The sequence below is a fragment of the Lutra lutra genome, chromosome 1 (genome assembly GCF_902655055.1).
Source record: "Lutra lutra chromosome 1, mLutLut1.2, whole genome shotgun sequence".
In the NCBI taxonomy this organism is placed as follows: domain Eukaryota; kingdom Metazoa; phylum Chordata; class Mammalia; order Carnivora; family Mustelidae; genus Lutra; species Lutra lutra.
In genome coordinates, this window is record NC_062278.1 from 126,884,555 (window position 1) to 126,909,711 (window position 25,157).

The following is a 25,157-nucleotide window of genomic DNA, read 5'->3' on the forward strand; positions in this document are numbered from 1 at the left end:
AATCAATATATTGTACACATGAAACTAGTATAACATTGCATGTTATTTTTACTTCAATAAAATAAATAAATGGGATTAGCAAAAATAACACAATTAAATACCAATAATATTGATAAGGTTTTAGCTAAATTGACCAAAGAAAAAAGAAAGAAGGAATAAAATATTAGTATCAGGGATGAAAGAGAGGACATCACCATAGCCTCTGTAGACATTAAAAAGATAATAAGGGAATAGAATATATGAAAAACTTTATGCCAGTAAGTTGAACAACCTTGATGAAATGAACAAAGACAAAAACTGCCAAAACTGGCCTAAGAAGAAACAGAAAATTTGGATAGTCTTATCATAATTTCAAACATTGAATTTATAATTTAAAACTTCCCACAAAAGAACTCCACACCCTTTACTAATGGAGCTTATGAAACATTTTATTTATTTATGTATTTATATATGTATTTATTTAAAGATTTTATATATTTGAGAGAGAGTGGTGAAAGAGAGCACAAGCAGGGGGAACAGCAGAGGAAGAGGGGGAAGCTGGATCCCCGCTGAGCAGGGAGCCCGATGCGGGGCTCCATCCCAGGACCCTGGGACCATGACCTGAGCCAAAGGCAGCTGCTTAACTGACTGAGCCACCCAGGTGCCCCTACGAAACATTTTAAAAAGAAAATACCAATCCTACATAAAAGTTTTTTTACAAAGAGGAAAATATGGGGGTGCCTGGCTGGCTCAGTCAGTAGAGCATACAACACTTGATCTTGGGGTCATGAGTTCAAGCCTCACGTTGCGGGGGAGGGGAGTATAGAACATTTCCAAATTCATTTTACAAGGCCAGTATTACCTTAACATCAAAACCAGATGAAGACATTACAGGAAAAAAGAACTACAGACCACTATTCCCATGAACACGAATGCAAATGTAAGTGAAATTAAACCATAGACCTCCATGTGTATGTGTACGTATCTCTAACCTTCTACCTGTAAATGTGTTCTGCAAGATACCTGGAATGTTTACCTAATATTAATGATGACTGTTTTTGGTTAGTTGTTGCACTTTTATTATTGCACTTTTCTGCATTGTTTGAATTCTTTTTTACAAACATGTATTATACAGCAGAATAATTATTCTTAAAAATAAACGGTAAGCAAATTTGCCCATTTATAAGTTCTAGGTGATGGGAATATGAATGATTTGTTTTCCTTTGTGCTTTTCTGAAATATTAAAATAAAAATGGGGGCACCTGGGTGGCTCAGTTGGTTAAGCAACTTCCAGCTCAGGTCATGATCCCAGGGTTGTGGGATCAAGTTCCACATCCTCCTCCCAGCTCCATGGGGAGTCAGCTTCTTCCTCTGACCTTCTCCCCTTTCATGCTCTCTCTCACTCTCTCTCTCTCAAATAAAGAAAATCTTTTAAAAAAATGGATATTAGTTACCGGTATCAGGCACATAGTCTAAAATTTTAGGGAGTTTCTTTCTATTCCTATTTTATCGAGTGTTTTCTATTGGGATGTGTACTGAATTTTACCAAATGTCTTCCCTGCATCCATAGCTTTGGCCATGTGATGTTTAAGTTGTCTTCCTCCTGACCTACACTTGCACACCTGGTGGAACAACTGATTGCACAGATGTCTCATCAGCAAGGTACAAGTGGAAAAGCAACCTCCTCCCATGTCCTTCAAGCCCACAGTCTAGGTAAGCCCTCCCTCACTCTGGATGAAATCTTGGGCAGCTTGCATAGCTTTTCCCATCATTTTTACTCTAAGAACGGTTTTGTTTTAGTCATACCATTGAATCCAATATTTAAGCTTGAAACTTGTATCTAATTCAAATTGCCCTCTCCCTTAGCTCTGCCTCATACTGGAACATCTGCCATGGGGACAGGGATGCCACCTCTTTCCGAAGTACTGGTCCAGGCTCTTCAGAGACACAAAACCATATCTGTATCTCTGTATTCAGAGATATTTCTGTCTTTATATCTGCATAAAATTATTAAAAAAGATTTTACTTATTTATTTGGCAGAGAGAGAGAGCACAAGCAGGGGGAGTAGGAGCAGAGGGAGAAGCAGACTTCCCACTGAGCAGGGAGCCCCATGAAGGGCTCGATTCCAGGACCCCCAGGGGATCATGAGCTGAGCTGAAGGCAGATGCTTAACTGACTGAGTCACAAGGTGCCCCTCCACAACAATTTTTATAAGGAATTGGCTCACTGGTGGAGGTTGAGGAGTCCCACCTTGTGGGTCTGCAAGTTGGGAGACTTAGCAGAGCCGGGTGTAGTTCGGTCCAAGTCGGAAGGCTTGAGAACCGGGAGCACCAGTGGAGTAATTCTCAGTCCAAGGGCAGAAAAAAACTGCTGTCTCAGCTCACTAGTCTGCAGAGAGTGCGTGTTCTCTCTGTCTCTGCCTTTTTGTTCCTTCAGCTCTCCCGAATTGGTTGATGCCCATCCACGTTGGGGAGGGCAACCGTCTTTACTCAGTACACAGATTCAAATGCTAACCTTATCCAGAAACACTCTCAGAGACATACCCAGAGTAACATTTAACCAACTATCTGGGCACCGCATGGTCCAGTCAGGTTGACAAATAAAACTAACAATCACTGGGGCCTTCTAGGAGAGCAGAGATGAGTAACAGAAAGGTCTTGCTAGTTTGGTGCATTGTCACCTGGTGTTGGTGACTTTGGAGTGTCACCACTGAGTGACACTTACTGAGGGGGACTCAGTAACTGCAAGTAAGTAAGTAAGGGAGGCTCAGCCAAACTGTGTGACACTTACTGAGAGGGGCTCAGCCAAACTGTGGCTCCCTCTCCTGCAGAGCCTTTGATCCAGTTAATGCCTCCTCAAGTTGGCAGTGTGGATTTCTCCCCTTAACCCTCTGGCTATCCTTTGGCCCACTATAGGAAGTCTCTACTAATACCACCTCCTTCCAGGGGCCCACCCCTCACTCATAGGAAACACACACATGGCTTTGCTGAAGCCGGCGGCTGGAAATGCAGGCCTTCCTTAAGCGAGCCCTCACCCACATCTGCTACCAGACTAGGGCAGCTCCAACCACAGCCGCTCATCTTGAGTCTTTTTTTTTTTTTTTTTTTTAAGATTCTATTTATTTATTTGAGAGAGAAAAAGAGAGAGAGCATGAGCAGGGGGAGGGGCAGAGGGAGAGAGAGGAGCAGACTTCCCATTGAGCAGAAAACCCATGGGTTCAATCCCAGGACCCTGCGATCATGAGTTGAGCCAAAGGCAGACACTTAATGGACTGAGCCACCCAGGGTTCCCAAACATATGTTCTTGTGTTAGTTTATTCGGGCTGCTGCAACAGATGACCACAAACTGGGTGGTTTACAACAGAAATTTCTTCTCTCCTTGTTTTAGAGGCCAGAAGTCTGAAATCAAGGTGTTGACAAGACGAGTTTGTTCTGGACGCTCTCAGCCAGTCTGTTCCACATCTCCCTCCAGGGTTTTGGTGGCTGTCAGCAATCCTGGGTGTTCCTTGACTTCTAGACACATTCCTCCACTCTCTATCTTCATCTTCACAAGGCCTACACTTCTGTGTGTTCCCTGATCTCATCTCCTTTTCTCTTTCAAGACAACAGACATTGGATTTTGGGGACCTCCTCTAATTTCAGGATAATCTCATCAAAAGATCTTTAACTTAATTATATCTGCAAAGACCCTAATTCCAAGTAAAGTCACATTCATAAGTACTGGAGGTTAGGACTTGGGCATATATTCTGAGGGACCACTATTCAATCCGCTATACTTCTATTTACAGAATTATGGGAAAAAAAGAATCATGAGAACTGTGTTGAGAGTTTCAGAGAAACAAGTTTACTTATAACTAGAATAAAAATATTTTCTGGAGTCTTCTAGCATCATTAGTAGAGCCTTGTTTACATACGCCAACAGCCCCTTTTTCACGGAAAATAATTCTACCTTTTCTCTCTCACTGCGTGTTTGTGGAGGGATTTGGATGGTGGTGCAGAGTTCTCTCTTGCAGGTCACTGGGAGGGAAAGGAATGAATTTTTCACACTTCTGCCAAAAGGTTATCTGTCTCTTTGAGATTGTGAGCTTCCTAAAGAATGGGCCTGTACCCGGTATCCCCCCAGGCACCATACTGCTCCTATCCCAGGTCTGGAACTTTCCCAGGGCAGGGCTCTCCACCTCATGGGGGTGGGGTGTGGGGGGGGGATGGGGGGGGACGAGAGCAGGGCTGTGCCTCCTCTCCTTTCACTCCAGAACATGGCCACCACAGTGTCTCCCGGCAACCTCCCCTTGCCTTAGAGGAGAAAAACAGTACAGCTGTTGGAAACAAGACAAATCACGAGATCTGATCATCTGTCAAGTTGACTGTCACAAGTCAAGGCTCTATTTGCTAAGCAACTGTATTGAAAACACCACACACTTTCATCAAGATAAAAATGAAAACCACAATAGCTCTGAGCCTTGTCAAATGGGAAAACACCTATCACAACCATGTCGGGGGCGTGAGCGCACCTCACAACCCCAAAATCGCACCACCGACAAAACCCTCCAGCCCCTTGGAAATGATGAATTAGAACCCACCAGAGTTCTGGAGGGAGATCTGGGGACGTTTGTGGAGAGCAATCCTGTGGCCACAGAAGAGAGGAGAGTGTGGGCCTGGGAGTCAACAAACTTCCCACTGCAGGAGAATCTCCTGGAGGGCTTGTTAAGGCAGGGGTCGCTCGCCCCACCCCCACGGTTCTGGGTCTGGAGCCCCCCCACCCCACCCCCGCCCGCGTGACGGGTAGCAGCTGTCCTGGGACCGCATGTTGAGAACCACACGCCCAACACGTAGCTTTGGAGTCCGTCCTGTTAATAGGCTCCATCTGTGATTTGAGGCAAGAGGTCCTCATACGACAGTGTGAGATGCTGGTTGCCAAAGGACAAAGGTCAGAGACTCGGGATCTCCCAAGTGGATGGCAGGTTGGGAGGGCGATAAATGGGTGTGGAGCCCTGTGAGAACCAAGGCAATAAGAGCCTTCCGGAAACTCCTTTTGCCCCCCCCCCATCCCCCAATTTCCTTGTACCCACCTGGAAACCTTGAAGCAGATGAAGATATTCCTAGAAGGTGGTTGAGGTCAGTCCTGCAGGGTTTAGGCTTGGCTGTCCGCAGGTGTTCAGAAGGAGCTAGCCCGGCCTCTGGTGGGGGAGGTTTAGGCCCAGGGGGATCAGCAAACAGTTCCTGAGCAGGCCTCTCAGCTGCGTGACCCACACGGCACCTCATTCGAGGGGCCAGAGGCCAGAGCCTGGGTCCCCGGGGTGTACTCCAGTCTGGGTTCAAGCAGCTCTACAAGGCAGGTATCCGGCGGCAGGCGTAACAGCAGGGACCCACGCGAGCTCGCTCTGAAGTTTGATGAGCGGGAGACGGCCCCCGCCAGCGGCGCTGCGAGGAGCCTGGGGAGCAGCCCAGGTGCTCTGCGATGGCGCCCCCTGGTGGAAGAGAGGGATACCGCCTGGCTTCCCCGCGTTGCCGCCCCCGGGGCACCTCGGATGAGGGTAACATCGCGGCTGCCGCCGTGGCTATAAATGCTAGTGATGCTAAAAACAGCAACTACGCATATCAGAACCTTCTACGCGTGTGCCACACACTACTGTAAGCCCTTTGAATGCATCAACTCATTTAATCCTCGACACCCCCTGCAGCAAGTTCTCAGGGGAGCTCCGTTTTTCGGGCGATAGAACCTGTGCCCACAGAGTTAGGATAGCTTGCGTAGGTCAGAGGGACGATCCCAGTTAGGGGCTGGCAGGGAGGACGCGCTCAGAGTCGCGGCAGGACCGCGGGACTTACATCTCCGCAGCCCGGTTTCTTTCTTTCTTTTTTTTTTTTTTTTTTTTTTTTTTAAGATTTTATTTATTTGTCAGAGAGAGAGGACAGCGAGCGAGCACAGGCAGACAGAATGGCAGGCAGAGGCAGAGGGAGAAGCAGGCTCCCCGCCAAACAAGGAGCCCGATGTGGGACTCGATCCCAGGACGCTGGGATCATGACCTGAGCCTAAGGCAGCTGCTTAACCAACTGAGCCACCCAGGCGTCCCCGCAGCCCGGTTTCTCACCCGAAAGGAGTTCCTCATATCCTCCTCCCGCGGCTTGGGGGAAAGGGACAGCGTGGAAGCCCTCGCTCCGCAGGCCTGGGCTGCCGGGGAGGTCAGAGGGCGCCCTTCACACAAATGCCCAGTCGGCAGTGCCCTCCCTGCCCCTCCCAGGACGCCACTGGTTGCACCCAGGACTCAGCCCTCTAAAAGCGCCATTTCAGCTCTTTGCCTGATCAATAAAGACCTCTCTGTCAAAAAAAATCCCATCTCCTTCCCCAATCCTTTTTTTCTTTTTTAAAAAGATTTTTATTTATTTGACAGAGACAACAAGAGAAGGAAACAAGCAGGGGGAGTGGGAGAGGGAGAAGCAGGCTTCTTGCTGAGCAGGGAGTCCAACAAGGGGCTTGATCCCAGGACTCGGGAACCATGACCAGAGCCAAAGGCAGATGGTTAACGACTGAGCCACCCGGGCACCCTTCTTCCCCAACTTTTGATAGTATGCTCATCTGAGAAAATATGTCACTTGTACACTTCCTTGCAGAGGTGAATTATAAGAAGGGAGGTTAACACTGAGCCTCAGACAGAGGAAAGCTGGCTGTTAAGGGACCCAGGAATTGGCAGTGGCCAGAAAGACTGGTTGGGTGACCCCCAGGGGATAGAGCACGCCCCTCATCCCCCTCACTGCCACCCTTGGGGGACAAAGGGTCTGTCCTTTCTTGGCTCCTATGTGGCTTGCCAGCTGGGTTAGGGGCTGTGTGGACCTTGGCTGAGGAGACTCAGTGGCCTGTGGGAGAGTGGCTGGAGAAAACCTGAGTCTCATTGGCCCCAGAGAACAAAGTGAAGAGAGAGAAAAGTGGAGAGACTGAGGCCATGTGGTGCTGAACGTGAGCTGGGAAAGAGCATGGCAGGCTGAGCATGTGTTGGGTCTGCACCCTACTTAGGAAACCTGTTGTGACACAGGCCTTGACCTTGGCATGGGGGAGAGTACAGGATGAGAAGGTGAGCAGCGAGCTTTGGAGCAGCCTTCCCCCCCAGCCCATAGCTCTGTAAAGGGAATTCCCCCTGAAATTGGGGTCAACACAAAGATTGCATTCCAGCCACTGGCTTTTTGATGACAAGATGTATTATCAAACACACAGCATTGGGACAACTCTGGCTCAACACAAAACCAAAACCTATTTCACACCTACCTCCAGAAAAAATTTCCAGTGAGTTAGTTGCAATTAATAATAGCTAACAGTGACAGAAGTATCACTATGAGCCAGTTACTGTTTCTAGAACTTGCTGTGAATCAGCTCATTTAATCTTCACTATAAGGGTATGAGGTATGGACATTTCCATTTTATTATTTCATGAGCAGGAAATCACCTGGAAAAAAAGGTATTAAGTATAAAGGTATTAGAAGAAAATACTATTTGGATGAGAAAGGATCCTGTTAGCATCACATCAAAGACAAAAACCATAAAAGAGAAAATGATAGTTTTGAACATATAAAACGTAAAATGTCTACAGTGTAAAAATAAAACAAATGAAAAGAAATTACATGCTAGGGAAAAAATTGCAATAAATATGACATGTAAGTGGTCAATAAATTTAATAGAAACTAACAATTAAGGAAAAATGAAATATCCAAAGAAAATTGAAGGGCATAAATAGGCAATTCATAAGGAGTAAAAATTAACAAATCTGAAAAAATAACCATTCTTATTGGTAGTCAAAATAATGAAAATAAAAGGAATTGGATGCCATCTTCTTCACGTTTCCACTAAGCAAAGATTTTGACAAAGATGATAACTCTCAGGGCGGGCAAAAAGACAGGAAATATGTATTTCTTACACTGAGTCACACATCTCTTTAATAGCTGGGTCGTTCTCCATTCTGTGGATATAGCATTATTTATTTAATCATTCCCCAATTATTGTTCGCTTAGATCATTTCCATTTTTTTTGGCTTATAAATTCAAAGATCATCTTTGTTCATAATTCTTTGCATCTTTGATGATTTCTTTAGGAGAGTGTCCCAGGAGAGGACTTTTTTGGATGGAGGATTTTAAGCCTCTGAGGGCAGGATGCCAAATTGCTTCTCATGAAAGTCAAATCTGTTTTGATTGGTAAGGGGAGCTTGGTCAGAGCAGAGTTCAGAGTAGCCCGGGGACCAGGAAAGGAGACAACAGGCAGAGTGAGTGGACTGTGGAGGCCAACTTTTAGAAGAGCATTGGTGCAGGGGGAGTGATGCAGGCTGGGGAGAGGAGGCGGGCAGGAGATGTGGCTGGAGGATGGGGGTACAGTACAGAGACTTCCAGGATGGCCATCCAAGGGAAGGAGGGCGATGGGGTGAGGCCAAGCCTTCTCACTGATGGCCAGCCCAGGGGCTGCCCTGCAAGGGAGGCAGAGGGGTCCATGTAGGGCAGCTTAGCCTAAACTGGGATCTTCACTTACTAGGGCTGTGTGCTTGGGCAAGTCACCCAGCTCCTCCAAGTCTTACATGAGGTAACCCACGCAAAGCACGATGACAGGTGCTTGCTAAGTGTTCAATAAATGGTGGCTGGAGTTACTGGTAGGCACTCCAGAAACATTTACTGATGGGATTCTGGGATATTGGCTAACATTTAAATGCAGATTCTACATGCCAGCCATTATTCTAAGTGTGCATTTCTAATTCACACCTAATAATAGCCCAATAGCCCTAGGAAGTACAGATATTATCATCCACCCAAATTGACAAATGAGGAAATCAAGGCACAGAGTAGTCAGGCAACTTGCCCAAAATCCTCAAGCAGCAGCATAGCTAGGTTAGACCTGGGAAGTGTGCTCTTACCCCCCACTTACACAGCCTCTGGGTACTTGTAATACTGGAAAGTTCAGCATTGCCAACCACAAATAGGGAAGAGAAGTCTGGATTCATCTGGTGGTGGGGAAGAGCTGTGATCATCCCAGAAAAGCCAGTTATAAGACCCTGCATCAAGGGCTCCCCCAGGCAGCCTTCAGGGGAGTAGGACCAATGTGGAGGCCCACGGGATCCTTAGGTGCTCCCCTGGGCTGGAGGACAGAGGACCCCAGACTTGAAGCCTCTGGGATCCTACTTTACTAACTGCTGGGCTGGGCTGGCTAGGCTTGGAGAGAGGCTGGAGAAAGGGGCAGGAGGGACAGGACTAAAGACTGTCTCTGGGGGAAGGTCCAGTGCAGAAGTTCTGGAAAATGTCCGTGATCTGGGTTCAAAATGCTGCTGCTGAGTCACCCACGGGAAGTTGATCTGCATTTCGCTTACTTGAAAGAAGGCGAGGATGTGGGAGATTCACTGCAAGACTTTCCTCCAACAAGTTAAAATTAAAAAGGGTGGTGTGGCTAGCTGGGAGCAGCTTGTCTTTAGGGTAGCGGGGGTGGGCGTATAAACTGAGCGCCAGCCTTGCAGCCAGAGAGAGCCGGGTGCAAATCAGGCTCCATCACTAGGCGGTCCCCTGACCTCCGTTTCTCTTGCTGGAAAATAAGCATCATATCGCCTACCCCATAGAGGGCCTGTGAGGATTCATGAGAGGATACATACAAATAGCAGTGTCTGGCCTGCCATCAGCGCCCACCGAACATTCTCCCCTCACCAGGACCCGTCATGCACGTACCCGCCCCAAGCCCTCCACTGAAGGCACGATGCGTGTTAGCTAATTGGGGTTCTTGGACTGTGCTACCAGACCAGCTACCTCACATCCCTGGGCAGTTGTGAGAAATGCAGATCCTCAGGCCCCAGACCTGCCAAATCGGGAAATCCTGTGTCTCAACCAGCCTCCCAGGTGCATAGGATGGCTGGTAATTGTTCGAGAACCACAGCCTAGTTTAGAGTTGTTATAGAACAAGCTGAAAAATTTGATTCTTACCAGTAGGGTGACCAATTGTTGTGTTGTTAGCCCTGAAAGGCCCACGTGCTAGGAAAACCCTTAGTCCTGAGCAGACTGGAAACTTCAGTCACCCTAGTAACAGTCAGAATGGTATTATGGCCTTGGAAGGCATTATGGGATTGTGGCAAAAGGAAGTAAACCAGGCATGGTGAGGAAGTCTGAAGGGTGGCTGCTTAGCTGACTCAGTGGCTGGTGTTGGTGGGAGGGGGTCTTCCATGACAAGGGAGAGGCCCTGACAGCGGAGGGGACATCCTTGGGACCCCCAAGTCCTCAGCAGAGCTCAGGAATGGTTGCTGAGAGCGAGCTTTCCTTGTGGAAACTGAGGCAGGGGCTGAACTTCAGAGCTGGGATGCTGTGGGACGAGTCTGACTTAGGCTTAAGGCATGGAGGCCCCTGCTGGTAGCTGATAGAGTTATTCATTTATTTAATAAACATCAAGTGTCAACTTTGTACTAGCAGGCTTCCCTTGGGACCTGGGGATATAAAAATGGAAGGGATGTGAACTTGTAGTTTGTGACCAGATGAATCAACAAGGCAAGCCAGGCTCCAAGAGGACCTGCCATCATGGAAAGAGGAGTCCCTATGGTCAACTGTTTGTTTACAAAGGGCTGGGAAACCAGGGTCCTTTAGTAACTTCAGACACCAGCACGTCCAGGCAGCTGTTTCTTTTATTAAGCGATGTTCACTGAAAAGGGACCAGAATAAAGTGGAACCAGCCAGTGGTCTCAGCCCTGACTGTGGAGCTGAATCACGTGGGGCCTGAACCCAAGCAAACTGCACCAGATTCTCTGGGTTTTTTTCCCTCAAGCTCCAGAAGTGATATTAATGCTAACACACAGCACTTTGCAGCCCAGGTGGTTATGAATTCGAGAAGGGACATCAGACGTCAAGGTCCTTTGCAACGTGCCTCACATCCTTCCTCTGCCCGCCTTTCCCAGCCAGGCTTCCACCCCAGCAGCAGGCTGCAAGCCAGTCCCAGTGCTATCAAGCATCCTGATTATCCCCTCCCCACTTCACCAATTCTGGACCTGGGTATTGGGGCCCGAGAAGCAGGTGGTGCAAATCACGGTGGGGGAGGGAGGTGAGTGAGTCATGTGTGGGTCACACACTTAGTCATGTGGGGGAAATGGGAGAAGGGTGGCCGGCCCCCTCCCTCAGGATGTTGTGGGGGCGGGTTCAGGGATGTGTCAACCATATGAAGAATTTTGTCAGAGCTTCTTAGAAAAGTAAATGGATCTTTGCTCCTTTCATTTCCTCTTCCAGATCTCAGTGGCTGTGAAACTGCCAGAATGGCCTGAAGTCAGAAAAAAGAGGTTCAAGTTTCAGTTTTCTGTTGGATAAAGCACAGTAGTACGCTAAGAATCTGATACAGTAGGATAGTCTCTAGAAGAATGCATATATATGCATAATTTTATATATGATTTCAGGGAAGGTAGGGCAGGGACAGCGACCCCATCGTCCTCCCAGGGAGGCAAGGTTACCTACCTCTGCGCTGGGGTCCCTGGGTTCCAGACCTTGAGGGATCCTCATTAATCAGATGCCAGAAGGAGGGGGCAGGACCTGGACAGCTCTGCCCAGATTACCCACTGCTCTCTTACAGATGAGAACAGAGTAAGCTGCCATTTACCTGCACATGGTGGGGATTTTTATTCTTACTTACATGTTTTAACACAGAGGTTTTCGAGCTTGAGGGAACACTAAAATCTCCTGGAGGGCTTGTTAAAACAAGGGGGGACTTGTTAAAACAATTATGGGGAGTCCCTCAGAATTCCTGACTCAGTAGGTCTGAGACGGGGCCAGATCGTCTACATTTCTAGTAAGTTCCCAGGTGTTGCTGAAAGCTGCTGGTCTGGGGCCTACACTTTGAGAACCACTTACCCAATTACTTTCCTTCTGTTCATCAGCCCAGGTGTGGGTGCCAGACTGACTAGGGAGCTGGGTTCGAGTCCGAGTTCATGGTTTATCGCATCATCGCGAGGCTATCCATTCTACCGCAAGCATCCATCAGCGCTTGGTTCTGTGTGAACTCAGCTTTCTTCTTTCTGTTTCCATTTTTACATGACCACGATAATGAGCTATTGACACGCTGTTGGAGCTTTGCAAAGTTCCTGGGGGAACAAAAGTATCTCCAGCTTGCACAGAATATTCCTCCTTCAGAGTGCCTGAGGAACCCAGAGCCTTCCGGTGTTCTTAGTCCAGACTGTGAGTTCTCTTGTTCTTTACATTCAACACAACTGCCCACACTTGCAGGCAAATACTAGCGTGCTTGAGAAACTAACTGGGATCTCACTCCCCTTTGTGTAGAACTCCCTCATAATTAAGGGCACTGCATGCTGACCAGGAGGACCCTTGGGAGCACACTGCCTTGCTAGACAGAATCTGCTGCTGCTATGGGCAGAGGAGCAAACTGTCACTGCCAAGTTGAATGCCGAGGAGGCTTCCTCCAGCTGGACGTAGTTGAATGGGGTCCTGGGACACAGTGAGCCCAAGACTAGATGGCGGTCTGATGCCGGGCTGATGTTCTAAACTCTATTGCGCCGCACACCTGACTCCCCTGCAGATCTGCTAAAATGTGGATTCCTGACTGAGCAGGTCGGGGCAGGACCCCAAGGTCTGCGCTTTCAATAAGCTCCTGGGTGATGCGGATGCCAACATGACTGACACCAGCCAACTTTTATCCACTGCCTCTTCAGACATGAGCAGAGGTAGAAGTGGACTTTATTTTAAAGAGTCCTGGGAGCCTGGGCAATGCATCCCTTAATCTTCACAAGTGATGGAACGAGTGGGCCCAATATGCACTGAAAATCTCATCTGGTCAGCGAACAACCTCCTCAGGCGCTGGGCACTAAGTTTATGAGAGCCCCTTCCAGCTCCCCCAGGGGGAGGGATTCCTCTTAATGCACAGGTCAGAATGGTTCATCATCCCTATTGAGCTGGGAACCCCTGTGACACGGAGACTTTGTTTAATTGGAGTAAAGTTGAGGTACAATGTTATATTGGTTTCAGGTGTACAGCACAGTGACTCCACAGTTCTATACCTTACTCAGTGCTCACCACAGTAAGTGTAGACGGTCACTGGGCTAGGTGGCTTTTTTATTACCTGGGGGAAAATTTTTTTTTAAATTTAAGTACAGTTGACACAGTGTTTTATTATTTCAAGTAAAAACTTAGTGATTGGACAAGTTTATACATCACACTATGTTCACCACAGGTGTAAGCTACCATCTGTCCTCTTACCTCATTATTATAGCATCACTGACTCTATTCCTTGTTCTGTGCCTTTTATTCCCATGACTTGCTCATTCCCTAACTGGAAGCCTGGATTGCCCTCCCCCTGCACCTATTTGGCCCAAATCCCCATCCTCATTCCCTCTGGCAACAAAAATTTGTTCTCTGTATTTGTAGGTCTTATTCTGCTTTTTCATTTATTCACTTGCTGTTTATTCCACTACTGGTGAGTTGAATCATATGATTTTTTTTCTGTCTTAGTTCACTTAGCATAATACCCTCTAATGTCATCCATTTGTCTCAAATAGCACAATCTCATCCTTTTTTATGGCTGCATAATATTTGTGTGCGTGTGTATGTGTGTGTGTGATTTTCCTTATTTATTCATCTGTTGATGGACACTTGGGTTGCTTCCATATCTTGGCTATTGTGAATGATGCCGCAATAAAATAGAAGAGCATACATCTTCTTGAATTAGTGTTTTGTTTTCTTCAGATAAATACCCAATAGTGGAATTACTGGATCATGTGGCAGGTAGAGAACCAAGGACTGAGCTCTGGAGTGCTCCAACAGAGGAGGAGGAACAAGCAAAAGATTTTAGGGAGTGACCAGGAGGAAGGAGAAAAACAGAGATGGCAGCATCCTAGAAGCCAATGGAAAAAAGCTGAACAAGAAAGGAGTGAAAACCTGTGCCAAAGCTGCAAGATCAAATGTGAAAAGACTGAGAACCAGCCACTGAATTAGCAAGATGGAAGCTATGGCTGACCTTGAGAAGAAGGGTGGTGGTGGTGGTGGAACGATGGGTGAAAGTCTGTTTAGAGAAGTCTAAAGAGAAAGGATGAGAGTGATTCATGAACTGAGTGTAGATTACCCTTTTAAGATGGCTTCCTGCAAAAGACAGCAGAGAAGCCAGTGGTATCTGGCAGAGGCGGTGCTTCAAAGGAAAGTTTTGTTCTTGTTTGTCTGAAGATGGGAAAGATCCAAGAAAGGGAAGAACAGATGATGGAGAAGAGAGGGGGTGAAGAGCCAGAGGGAAGTCCTGGATGTTCTCGTACCCATAAGAAGCAAGAGAAGGGACTGGCTTCAGCCGGGATCATGGATGGTCCGCCTATAGCAGCCAGGAAGGCAGAGTGTGTGGGTGCCCATGCTAGAGGGTGGGTGGAGATGGTGGAGGGGGGCTGTGGAAATTCTGTTCAGCTGCCTTCAACTTTCTCAGTGAAGGAGGGAGGTTTGTCATAGGGAGGAGAAGGCCATGCGAAGATAGAGAAGAGAGAGATTTGAAGATGCTGGCCTTAAAGACTGGAGGGAAATGGCCCCAAGCCATGCAATGCTAGAAGTTCTAGAAGCAGGAAGAAGCAAGGAATGGGTTCCCCCTGAGCCTCCAGAAGGAGCACACACCTGCCCACACCTCGACTTCAGTCTACTGAGTTTGGACTTCCGGCCTCTAGAACTGTGAGAGAATAAACTTCTCTGTTAAGCAGTGGCTTAAGTTTGTGGTACTTTGATACAATAGCCACAGGAAGCTAATTCAGGACTAAAGGAGAATGTATGACCAGAAGACCACCTGCTCTGCTCACTACCATGGACCTAGCATCCCGCCCAATACCTGATCAATACGTGCAGAACAAATGTGCTGGCAGCTAGGCCCAGCAGCCACCACACCACTGCGCCTACCCTAGGCTGCTCCAAGCCCAGAGAAGGCGAGGAGCCCCCCAGGTCTACACACTTTACCCATTACTGCCCAAAGATAGTACACAAGAGGGATATGGTCAGTTGGTCTCTAGTCCCTGGATAAAGGAGCCAGAGAGACTCAACTTGGCCAAGTACCCACCAGCTTCAATTAACAGAGAAATGAAACCACACTGCACAAAAGACTGTGAACTTGTGGATGGGGGCAGGGGGTGATTTCTTTCCACGGAAAGCAACAGTGTCAGATAGCCCAGTGTCCGCTACAAAGAGTGCCACTTCTGAGATCCATAACACCACTTAGCCTCAGTCCTCAGGCTGTTTAGGAAGTACACACTTATCCTGTCCTTGGGCAGCGCAGCAGGAGACCGAAGCAGGGAAGTTGCTCAAAGGCATGGAAAGCTCAGTGGCAGAACTTGAATCCAGGGCTTCCAGACATCAGGAGGCTATGTGCTCACTTGCTCTCATTCTCTGGCTCCAGGTAGGAAGGAGACACTTCTCAAGGCCCCCAGCACTCTCCTCCCTACTTTAGTTTGCTCTGGGCCAGACATGGACAACTTACGTTCTCAGCAACACTTCAGGTGTATCTGAATAAGAGGAAATAAGCCAAGTGTTCTTCTTTTCTTTATTAATGAGTTGAGATACACAAAGACTTAATAAAAAGTTACATAAAAGGCTCAAGCATCATTGAGACCCTCAGGCATCACTCCCATTTCACAGCGATGGCCATCTGTTAATACTGGGTAGCAGAGGCTGGGCGCTCACGGGTACTCAACAATTCAAGTATCTTTCGTTCTATGTAAACCCAACATGGAATATCTAACCCAATGGGCTGCTAATGGAGGGAACCTGTCTGTGGCTCCAGATTACTGTCACATGTGGCCTTTGGGTCAGAACTGCCATGTGTTAGTGGGTCACATCTCCTGGCGAGGTGAGATTGGCCACACTAGGCCACGAGGCACTCTCCACAGCAAACAACACAAGGTCCTAAGAGAGACCATCCAAGGGACCCCTCTGTGGCCAAGTATAGGAGAAGTCAGTGGCCAGAGCCCCAGACTGGAGGGGTGGGGAAGATGGCTAAGATTACCTGTTGGATAGAAAAGTAGCCCTCTAATTGGGGGGTGTCAAAATTTTAGGAGAAAAATTGAGAGCACACAGTGGCAAAGGCATGGGGTGAGGGGGTTTCAAGAAGGGCATGTTCTAGGGGATGTGAAGGTAGCACTATTCAGGTGGTCTGCAAAACCAGTGGAAATACCAAAATGTCACCAAAGATATAAGTCCCATTGGACTCCCCAGTCATGGAGTAGCGTGGCCAACTGGTGTTCCAAATGACCCTCTCACGGGATCACGGAGAAGCTATTGTACTGGGGATGCCCCAGGGTCCACTCCATTCTGGCCTATCTGGAAGCCCCCACTGCTCCAAGGGCCCACAGTTCCCTTAAACACAAAGAACAGTCTTCAAAAAGTGTTATTTTTCTGTCTCATCTCTGGGGAACACGAGGTCACAGAACATAATGCCTAACCTTGACTCCGCAGCAGCGGGCCTTCCCTTCACCAGTTTGTTCCTCGAGCACTGTGGAGCTGAGCTTCAGGCTGACTGCAGGACAGGTGTCCTGGAAGATGAGGTGGGGGTGGGCAGAAGCACGGCCCCTGATGGGGGAGGGACCAGTAGCAGATGAACTCATGTGTCTGGTTACCTTCATGGCTAAAGTCTTCATTCTAGGGTGGCTGATCTTCCAACAGGATTCCCCACTCAGGGTTACCAAGGAGCTGCAGACTCTGCACAGGGCAGGGGGCAGGGACCTGCTGGCGATGGTCCGTGCCCAGCAGAAGCTTTCCAGCAGCGGCCGCTGTCCTGTGAGCATGGCTTCCCTTCCCACCCACCACTCCTTCGCTGCACAGCATCTCCCTCAGTACTTCGTCCCACCTGTCTTGCTGCTGTGTCCTCCTCTACTTTGCACACGGGGCTGTTGTGGACTCAGCTCAGAGGAGCAGATGGGTTGGAAAGAACCTTGGCCTGTTTGTGTTTAAAATGCCCATTAGCATTATAGGATCTTGGGACACTCTGAAGTGCCTAATCTGGAATGTTGTTATCTTTCCTTTCAGGGTCGGGGAGGGGGGCAGAGGGTGGGAAGACCATTGAGACAAATAAAGGAGTTCGAATTTCCAATTAACTGAGGTCCCAATGATTTCATTCAACGCTCTTAGGCTGGGCCCCCTGGTGCTGGTGATCTTGCTGAGTTAGGAACGCAGCATGCTTTCAAAACCAGAAATGATGCGAGGTGTCTCCATGTCCAGAGGGGTGCTCACCTTCTCAGGGCTTCTTTCTCCAAAGAGCAGCAAGGCCACCTGCTAGGGATGCTCCAGTTTGCCTCATGACCTGATTTGTAAATGAAAAATGAGGTCACGAGCCAAGCTACCTCATATTCTGATCTTCTGTCAGGGATGGGGGGCTTTGTGGTCACTGCTGCCCCTCCACCCTCTGACTGGGAAAATCCAGTCTCTGGATCATGGTGGCAGCACCTGAGAGGGAAGTGGCATTGTCAGGAAGTTGGGGGAGTGTCCCCTAATAGAAGCAGGTGTATGGGGTCATGTCATCACCCCACCCTTTCTTTCTCCTTTAATTATGTTACAGTGAAGATCCAAGAGGTGAAGAAAAGTGTGTGCCAGAAAGGCAAGTGAATCCTAAGTTTGCAAATGCTTAGCCGGGTTTGCTTATTTACTAGGCTTTAAGAAGTGGTCGTCAGTGGAGTCAAAGGGAAAATGGCTTCTTGTCTTGGTTGTGTTTTAGTAACAACAGTGTTGGATCGTTTTTGGTTAAGATTCAGCATGAATAGAGCTTTCTGGATGGCGTTCACATTAGCTTACTGGGACATGCTGAGACATACGTGCCCACGTCCATGTGTTTGTGTCCGAGAGGCATGAGGCAGCACAGGTAGTGGGAGAGCAGGAAGACAGATCCAGGAGAGCCCTCAGAGCACAGAACTCAATCCACACTGTCTGGAAAGCAAACAGACGCTTTTGCACAGCCAATCAGCTGACTTAACTTATACACGTCCAGGATCATGAAAACCCCTCCAAAAATGGACGTGCTCGTGCCAGCCTCTCTGCTAAGCAAAATAAAACTCCATTTCCTAATACCTGTACCCTCAGGCACAGCAAAACCTTCTGGGTGACCGCACCTCTCTTTTGTGCAGTTTGGAGGCCGGGAGTGAGATGTTCCTCTGAGGCCTTGGGCCACTGTCCCCATTCACCTCTATGCTCTCAGTCCCTCCACTTGCATGTTGAGCTGAGTTTTGGCACTGCTGGGAAAACTCAGTCACAAACAACAACAACATTATTCCAGACGTGTTCTCAGAGAGGCCTGCTGAAGACCGGAAGCTCCGCCCATCCGTGGGCACAGACCCCTTTAATAAAATAATAATCACTAAAATAATTTAAAAAACTACAAAAGCCCCCCAAGCTCAGACACTCTGGGCTGGGGGCAGCAGGGTAGGGGTGGATCATGGCTTGTTCAGTACTCTGTCCGTGGACACACACTTCCACATCACACCAATACTGTGTACTTCAAAGGAACAACACAGCCACCGAGAGACAGGGAGGAACCAGGTTGAATCAACACGAGGGGCTTAGAGGCTGCTTCCCTGTCTCTTGTGAGACTCAGGAAAGCCTGTGCCCTTCGGGCAAAGCCAGAGCCTAGCTCCTCCCTGCCCTCTCTCCCTTCCTGTGCCAGGTCCTCCGGCCGAGGGTCGTGGTTAGAAATGGTTTTCAGTGCGGTTAGGCAGTGGAAGGCCCCAGAGGCCGGCCAGGTCACGGTCACCGCAGCCAGGGCCTCAGGCCCGTCACAATATCACACACTGCAGTTTGTGGGTGCCAGTGGCCCGGTCTCCCCGCCATTTGGTTTTCTTCTTCTTCTTCTGACTCTTTTCCGGAATCTGTTGCCTTTTGAGACAGTGAAAGGCAGAAAAACAAAGTCAGAACAGGCTTTGCTTCTCCCAGCCCCTCTCCTCCTGGGCCCCAGGGGTGCAGGCGGCAGGCCTGTTCTGGATGCTGGCGGGCGGCCTGGCCTGGATGGTGTCTCTGGGGCACAGAAAGTGGGAAGGCATGGAGGGCAGGGCAAAGCCTGTGGCCCCACGGGTGAGAATTCCTCACGTCACGTTGTGGCTGCACTTACTTAAATCTTCAGCTATGTTATGTGTTATTCAGTACTGGCCTCTATTTTTATGTCTCATGTTTCAAATAAAATGACAAGTTTGTTGAGTCCAAAAGCTTTTTGCACGTTTTCTATTAGCTATTCCTGTGTCTAAAACCTGCCCTGGAACTATAGGTCCATAACCAAGATACACCAGCTCCCTGCAAGGCCGCGTGTCCCAGCTGGAGGCAAGATCCCTACAAGAAGATCTTTCCATGAGTGCGAGCGTGAAGTGAGGGCTGTGCTAGCACAGCACACCCAGGGGAATGAGGAGGAAAGGGCTGTGTGTGTGTGTGTGTGTGTGTGTGTGTGTGTGTCCTGGGGGCACCAGGAAGCCACAGGGGAAATACACTGTCAGAGTCCTGCCCCTGAGTCCACAGCTAACCGACAGCCATGGGGCTCACCACACACAGCTTCACACTAAATGCTGGATATTTGAGGACCGCAGGTTGGGTAGTTCCACATGTCGCAAACCTTGGAGTCAGGGAGCAGCCAGGAGGCTGTGGCAGCCCTCTGAGCACGAGGTGGTTAGAGCTGGGACCCTGACTGTAAAGAAATGCATGCGAGACCGCTGATGAGGGTTTCTGGCCACCCCTGGAGCCCGGCAGAGTGTGCGGTCTGGAAGCAGGGGCATGTGCAATATAGTGGTGGTGGCTCCGGTGCACTGTCGCAGGGCACTCCAACCTCCAGTTGGGGGAGAGGACAGGGATCTACTTCTATGCTGTTGACAGGTGTTGTGTTGGAGAACACCGAAGGCAGGCAGAGGGAGCCTGAGCTGGAGAGGAAGCTGAGCCGGCACCCTAGGCAGGAAGGCATCCTTATGCTCCCCTTCACCCAGAGGTAGGAGATGTGAGGGGGTGTGTGCGAAGGAAGGTGGGAAGGGCGAGGAAAAGAAATGGATGGAGGGATAAGAAATCCAAAGCAGGCCCAGAACCGCATAGCCTGGGCCTTGGAAGAAGCAGCCATGTCCCTCCAGTCCTTCCAGTGCCCATCTTGCTGCAGAGAGCCTGCTTCTGGGGATGCGTGCAGCACTCACCTAATTACCCTGACCAGGTCATGGAAGGCTTTGTCCACGTTGAGAGGTGGGTCCTTGGCACTGGTTTCTATGTACGGAATCTGGAAGGCAAAGCTCAACTTGGTAAAAGTAGCACTGAGATCCACAAAGCCCTGTTCCCTAAAACTGCAAATTCTCAGAGGTCTCAAGGGACCACCTGCTCTCAGAGGCCCCCACAGAACCCTGGTGCCAACAACCTCAAGCCCCTGGTGGCGTCTTGTTCCTTAAGGGTGGAAAATGTTATTGACAGCTTATTAAATTCCTCTTATTCTCTCATCAGAGAAATCTTTAATAGCCCTCTAAAAATAGAAAAAAAAAAAGATCTTTTTATATACTTGAAGACTAAAGACTGTTTCATTTATCAAACCAAAATAGGGTCTGATGCTATTCTTTTTTCTTTCTGAGGCCTGTTTCTCTACCATGATGGGACTTCTGCCTCTTCCTGGACCCTCCAGAGGGGACTCTGGCAGGAGAGGCTGAGGCGAGGCTGGGCCACAGGCAGGACAATGTGCCTCAGTGACCCCTAGCTGCTCTGTGCCTCCTCACCCCTAACAAGCTTGCTGGGGTCAGCTCTTAATTGCTCTGTGCCTACGAGTCCGGGAGCTCAGCCATGTGCACAGAGAGCTTGTGTCTGCATGTTTGGTACTGAGGAATGATCACCTCACCGAAAGGTGGCAGCACACAGGCAGATGTGGCTGAGGGGCCCCACAGGACAGGTGTTGAGGGCCATGTCACCCAAAGTCTCAGGCCAGCACGGGGAGGAGAACGAAGGTTGCATGAGGTCAGGATGCCATCCTTTGCACACCCCTTCTCCTGTATCATGGACCCCACACAGGCAGGAAGGCTTTGTGCCCACTCGAGTGGAGAGAGTGTGGGGTTTGTGCAAAATATACAGGTTTCCCCAGGCCAGAGAGGGAGACCTACTGTGGTCAGGGTGAAGAACTCAGGAGTATTTCATAACTTTTTCCTGGCTACAAAATTAAGGCATTTCATTACAACACTTTCAAAAAAGAAAAGCCCAGTGAAGAAAATAAAAATAATCAGTGGTTCAAATGCATGGGCGGTGGGGGTGGGGTGACAAGGCAAGCTGTTATTCTAGAGGAGGATGTTGTAAATGACTGCCCAGAACACATCCTAAAGTACCTTCACACATTGCTGTGGCTTCAAGCGGAGGTCTCATGGCTGGCCTGGATGCAAAGGGCAGAGCCTGCGAAGCATGGCTCAGACTCTTAAAATAGTCATCCAACCAATCTCTGAGCCTCTGATGACACTGCAAGGAAAATGTCCTCCACTGTTGGCTGTTTGACAGAGAGGACTCTGGGCCCTTTACCTGCCAGGTCTCAACATTCCCTGAGCTCAGTTAATCCCCACCTTCACCCTTGGGGGTAAGCATGTATCTCCACTATGTGGCAGGGGACACTGAGAGCTCAGACTGGAGATGTACTTTCCCAGAGCCACACTGCAGCTGACAGGGAATCAAGGTTTGAAGCAGGTGCATGTCGCACTTCCTGCCTGGCCGCCCATGGATAGCTTGGGATGCCTGGGGGGGGGGGGGGGGCTTCAGGGCCCCTCCCAGTCATGGGGCGGGGGATCCCTGCTGGGCCCTAGAAGCCAGAGTCCCATCACGCCGGGCAACATGCTTCCTGTTGCACACACAGAGAGGAGGCAGGAAGGTGCCTGTAGCTGGGGCTGGGACCCACCTGGAGCCCCTTCTTGGGCTGGGACCCTGTCAGGACAGCAGGTGCATGGTTCCTGAGGACTCAGACCACCGCTGCCGGTTGTCCCACCCACCACTCAGAAGTATAGGAGCAGTTGTGTCCCCCGGAGCCTTGTGCACCCTCTGCCTTCTTTCTGGGGGTCCTGCCTCTACCACTGAAGAAATGCTGGGGTGCGTTATCTGGGTTCTTGGAATTCTAGGGTTTCAGTAGCAAGGAGAGTTGAATTAAAGGGAACGCTGCACTAAATGGTAGCATGGTCTGACTCTACCACAGGCCTAGGAAAGGCCACCTTCTGGCACCAGGTGGGGTGCCTGCCTTGGCAGCGAAAGAGGAACTTGCCTTATGAATAGCATGTTGTGATAGTAGTTCAGAGTTGCTCCGTCAAATGATAAACGAGGCAGTGGCATATGCTGTTGGAGACACGTGGCTGCAAGGCTGGAGCCCCAGGCTGCAGGGCAGGAGGGCAGCCTTTGCTCTGAACCCCCCACCCCGTGGCTTGGGAGGGTATGCATGTGTTTGAGAGAGGCCTGAGGGAGTCTGAGCCTGGGGAACGGAGCCCCTCAGCCTGTCTCTACTCAGAAGCCAGCGGGGAGGCTCTAGCTCTCCTCTGGAGGCTGTGGGGCAGCCCTGTCCATTCCCTCCTCCTTGAGGCAAGTTTTCACTTGGCACCCATGATGCCCCACTCTGGCCCTCATGTGTCACCCACAGCTCAAGCCCTTTTGTGGCTCCCTCCTCATCTCTCTGCATCACTAGGTGAAGTGTCCCAGCCAGTTCTGGGACCCCTGCCTTATGTACACTCGCTTCCTTGGCGTGTACGGCTTCAAAGGCCATCTACATGCTGCTGACGGCCAATACTCCCCCAGGTGCCGTATCTGACTGCCATCTTGGCATTTCCATCTGATTATCTGCTCAGCCCCTCAAACTCCACGGATCTGCAACTAAGCTCCTGTCTCACACATACCTCCTCCTATCATCTCTCCTGCCTAGTTACCAACACTCTGGTCTCCTGAAAGCTGCTCATACCCAAACCACAGAGTCACCTGCCATTCCCTCTTCCTCTCTCACTGCATATCCAATCTGTGCACATGTCCTATTGGCTTTCTTAGAAACACGTCCAGAATCCAACCACCTCCTTGCCACTTTCACCGGCACCACTCTGGGCCAGGCTGTTACTGAGCAGACCCTAGCTGGTTTCCCTGCTCCCACAACTGGCTTCTAAGGGCCCGTCTCAACATGGCCTCAAGCGAGAAGCTGTGCAGCCACGAGCCGGACCTCATCATCACTCCTCACTCAAAGCCCTGCAGTGCTTTCCCCTCTCCCTCTGAGGAGAAGCCCATAAAGCCTTGAAGCCCTTCTCTGACCTGGCCTCCTGCAGCCCACCCTCCCACTCCTGCTCGGGCTGGCCTCCTTGCCCATCGAGCCTCAACCTCCCACCTGAGGGCCTTTGCACTGATTACTTCCTCAGCTGGAACCTTCTTTCCCCAGAGACCAGCCTGGCTTCCTCAGCTCCTGTAAGTCCTTGCTGAAATGCACCCTCCCTCACAAGGCTTTCCCTGACAGCCCTGTTTGGAAAAGCATCCTCCTCCACCTCACTTTCCTGACCCCCTTCCCTGATTTACTTTTTTCCACAGCACATGTCACACTGTAATTTGCTTTTTTTATTATCTGTCTCCTGTCACTAGAAGCAAGTACCATAAAGCCAGGGGTTTTATTTCCCAGGGCCTAGGATAGTTACGTGAACACGTGAATGAAGCAGAAGGCAGAGACAGACAGAAGTGATTTGCACTGAGTGCTCTTGCTCTACTCACAGAGCTGGACCCACCAGGCAAAGGGAAGGGGCAACCTTGCATCAGAGCTCCCAGCAGGCAGAGTGGACTTCTACATAACTGACCCATGAGGCCAGGGGCCTGGGCTGTGCCTGTGCGGGGGAGGGGTAGGAAGAAGCCCAGTGACCCCACCCGGCACATCCAGAGGCAAAGGGGCATCTCAATGAACTGAAAAAAAGAAAACAAAGATGTCCACTGATATTCATGGTGTGGCCTGGGCAAACCTCAGTCTGACCACCTTTAAGATGGGTGTCATGATACCTACCTCAGCATGGGCTGGTGAGGAGTGAGTGCATCCTGGCACAAGGCCTGGCACAGAACAGGGCTAGCCAGCTGCAGCTGGCCTGATGATTCAGAGCAGAATTCAGGCGGCGGGCTCAGAGAGTACTCAGAAGCCAGCCCCCAGCACAGGCCAGAGATGAATCTTTTGTGCTGGTGGCAGGAAGTGGCCTGAATGCCACAGCTCCCAGGCCACAGTGAAGGGACCTGGTCCCCCCACCAGAGCTCCTCATGACTGAGAAGAGGGTGCTTTCTTTCGGGCCTGCTGTTTTGTTTCCCAACATTGCCCTCATCACATATGGCCTGCCAGGCCTCTCTGTGGAATCTAACCCATTACCCAGGAGGCCCAGGTCCTGCAGGAGTGATGGGCATGGACTCCTGTACATCCCTGACCACCCTGCACATATATACTCACATACACACGCGCATGCATGCACGCCACCTACATTGTGTTTGGTCGCCATTTCTTTTCCTTGCTCCCTGGTGATCTTCCTCAAATGCATCAGATCTACCTTGTTGGCCACGAGGATCATCGGAAAGGACTCTCTGGGGGAATAAAGGAACAGCAGCTCATGAAATTTCACTGCCTCCACACCTGCTGAAGGCAACACAGCCACACCTCGGGCATAACACAGCCCAGCAGCCCACGCAGCCTCCCCAGTGTGCCTGGGGCTGACTCATGAGTCCCTTCCCTCCCCCACAGACTGCTGGATCTTAGGCTTACTGCAAAGAGAACAAAGGGGTTCCTGCCTCCCTCCTGGGGCAACCCTTGGCTCAGCAGCATCAGAGAGGGCTCCCGAGGGGCTGCTGGGCCAGGGGCTGGCTTCCCAGACCTCCTCCCTCCCATCTCCTGGTCATCCTGATGCACCAGCCAGCCGTGCAGGGCTCCTGCGGCCTTCAGCAGTGGCTGGGTAAGAGCACCAGGGCCGGTATCTGGTATACAGCTGGCACTCAGTAAATAGCAGCTGCAAAATCGGGATGGCTCCCAGGAGAGGAGGGATGGGATTCCCAAGGCACGCCTGCCTTAGAGATTCCCACTGGTGTGTGTAGCCATATTGCTGTCTGAAGGTGAAAGAAAGGCAGTCTTATAGCATCTTTAACATCATTGGGGATTTTTATCTAAAAAAGTCATAATTTAACAGGTGAAAAATAATACTTTATTATTTTCCCTTGCACTTTGGTTAGCCAAAAGGTTGAATATTTTCCTACTTCAGAGTCATTTGTTTCTTCTTTTGAAA

General features: G+C 49.8%; 1 protein-coding gene across 1 annotated transcript in view; it reads right to left on the minus strand.

Annotated features, from left to right (window-relative positions):
• Nucleotides 1–15,461: 15,461 nt before the first annotated feature.
• MRAS (muscle RAS oncogene homolog) overlaps nucleotides 15,462–25,157 on the minus strand; it is a 64,445-nt gene continuing 54,749 nt past the window's right edge. The window contains exons 4-6 of the mRNA XM_047736024.1: nucleotides 24,366–24,465; nucleotides 20,079–20,158; nucleotides 15,462–18,792 (exon numbers count right to left, since the gene is read on the minus strand). Coding sequence (XP_047591980.1) covers nucleotides 18,693–18,792; nucleotides 20,079–20,158; nucleotides 24,366–24,465 — 280 coding nt within the window. The 3' untranslated portion in view covers nucleotides 15,462–18,692. The remainder of the gene's footprint in view (nucleotides 18,793–20,078; nucleotides 20,159–24,365; nucleotides 24,466–25,157) is intronic.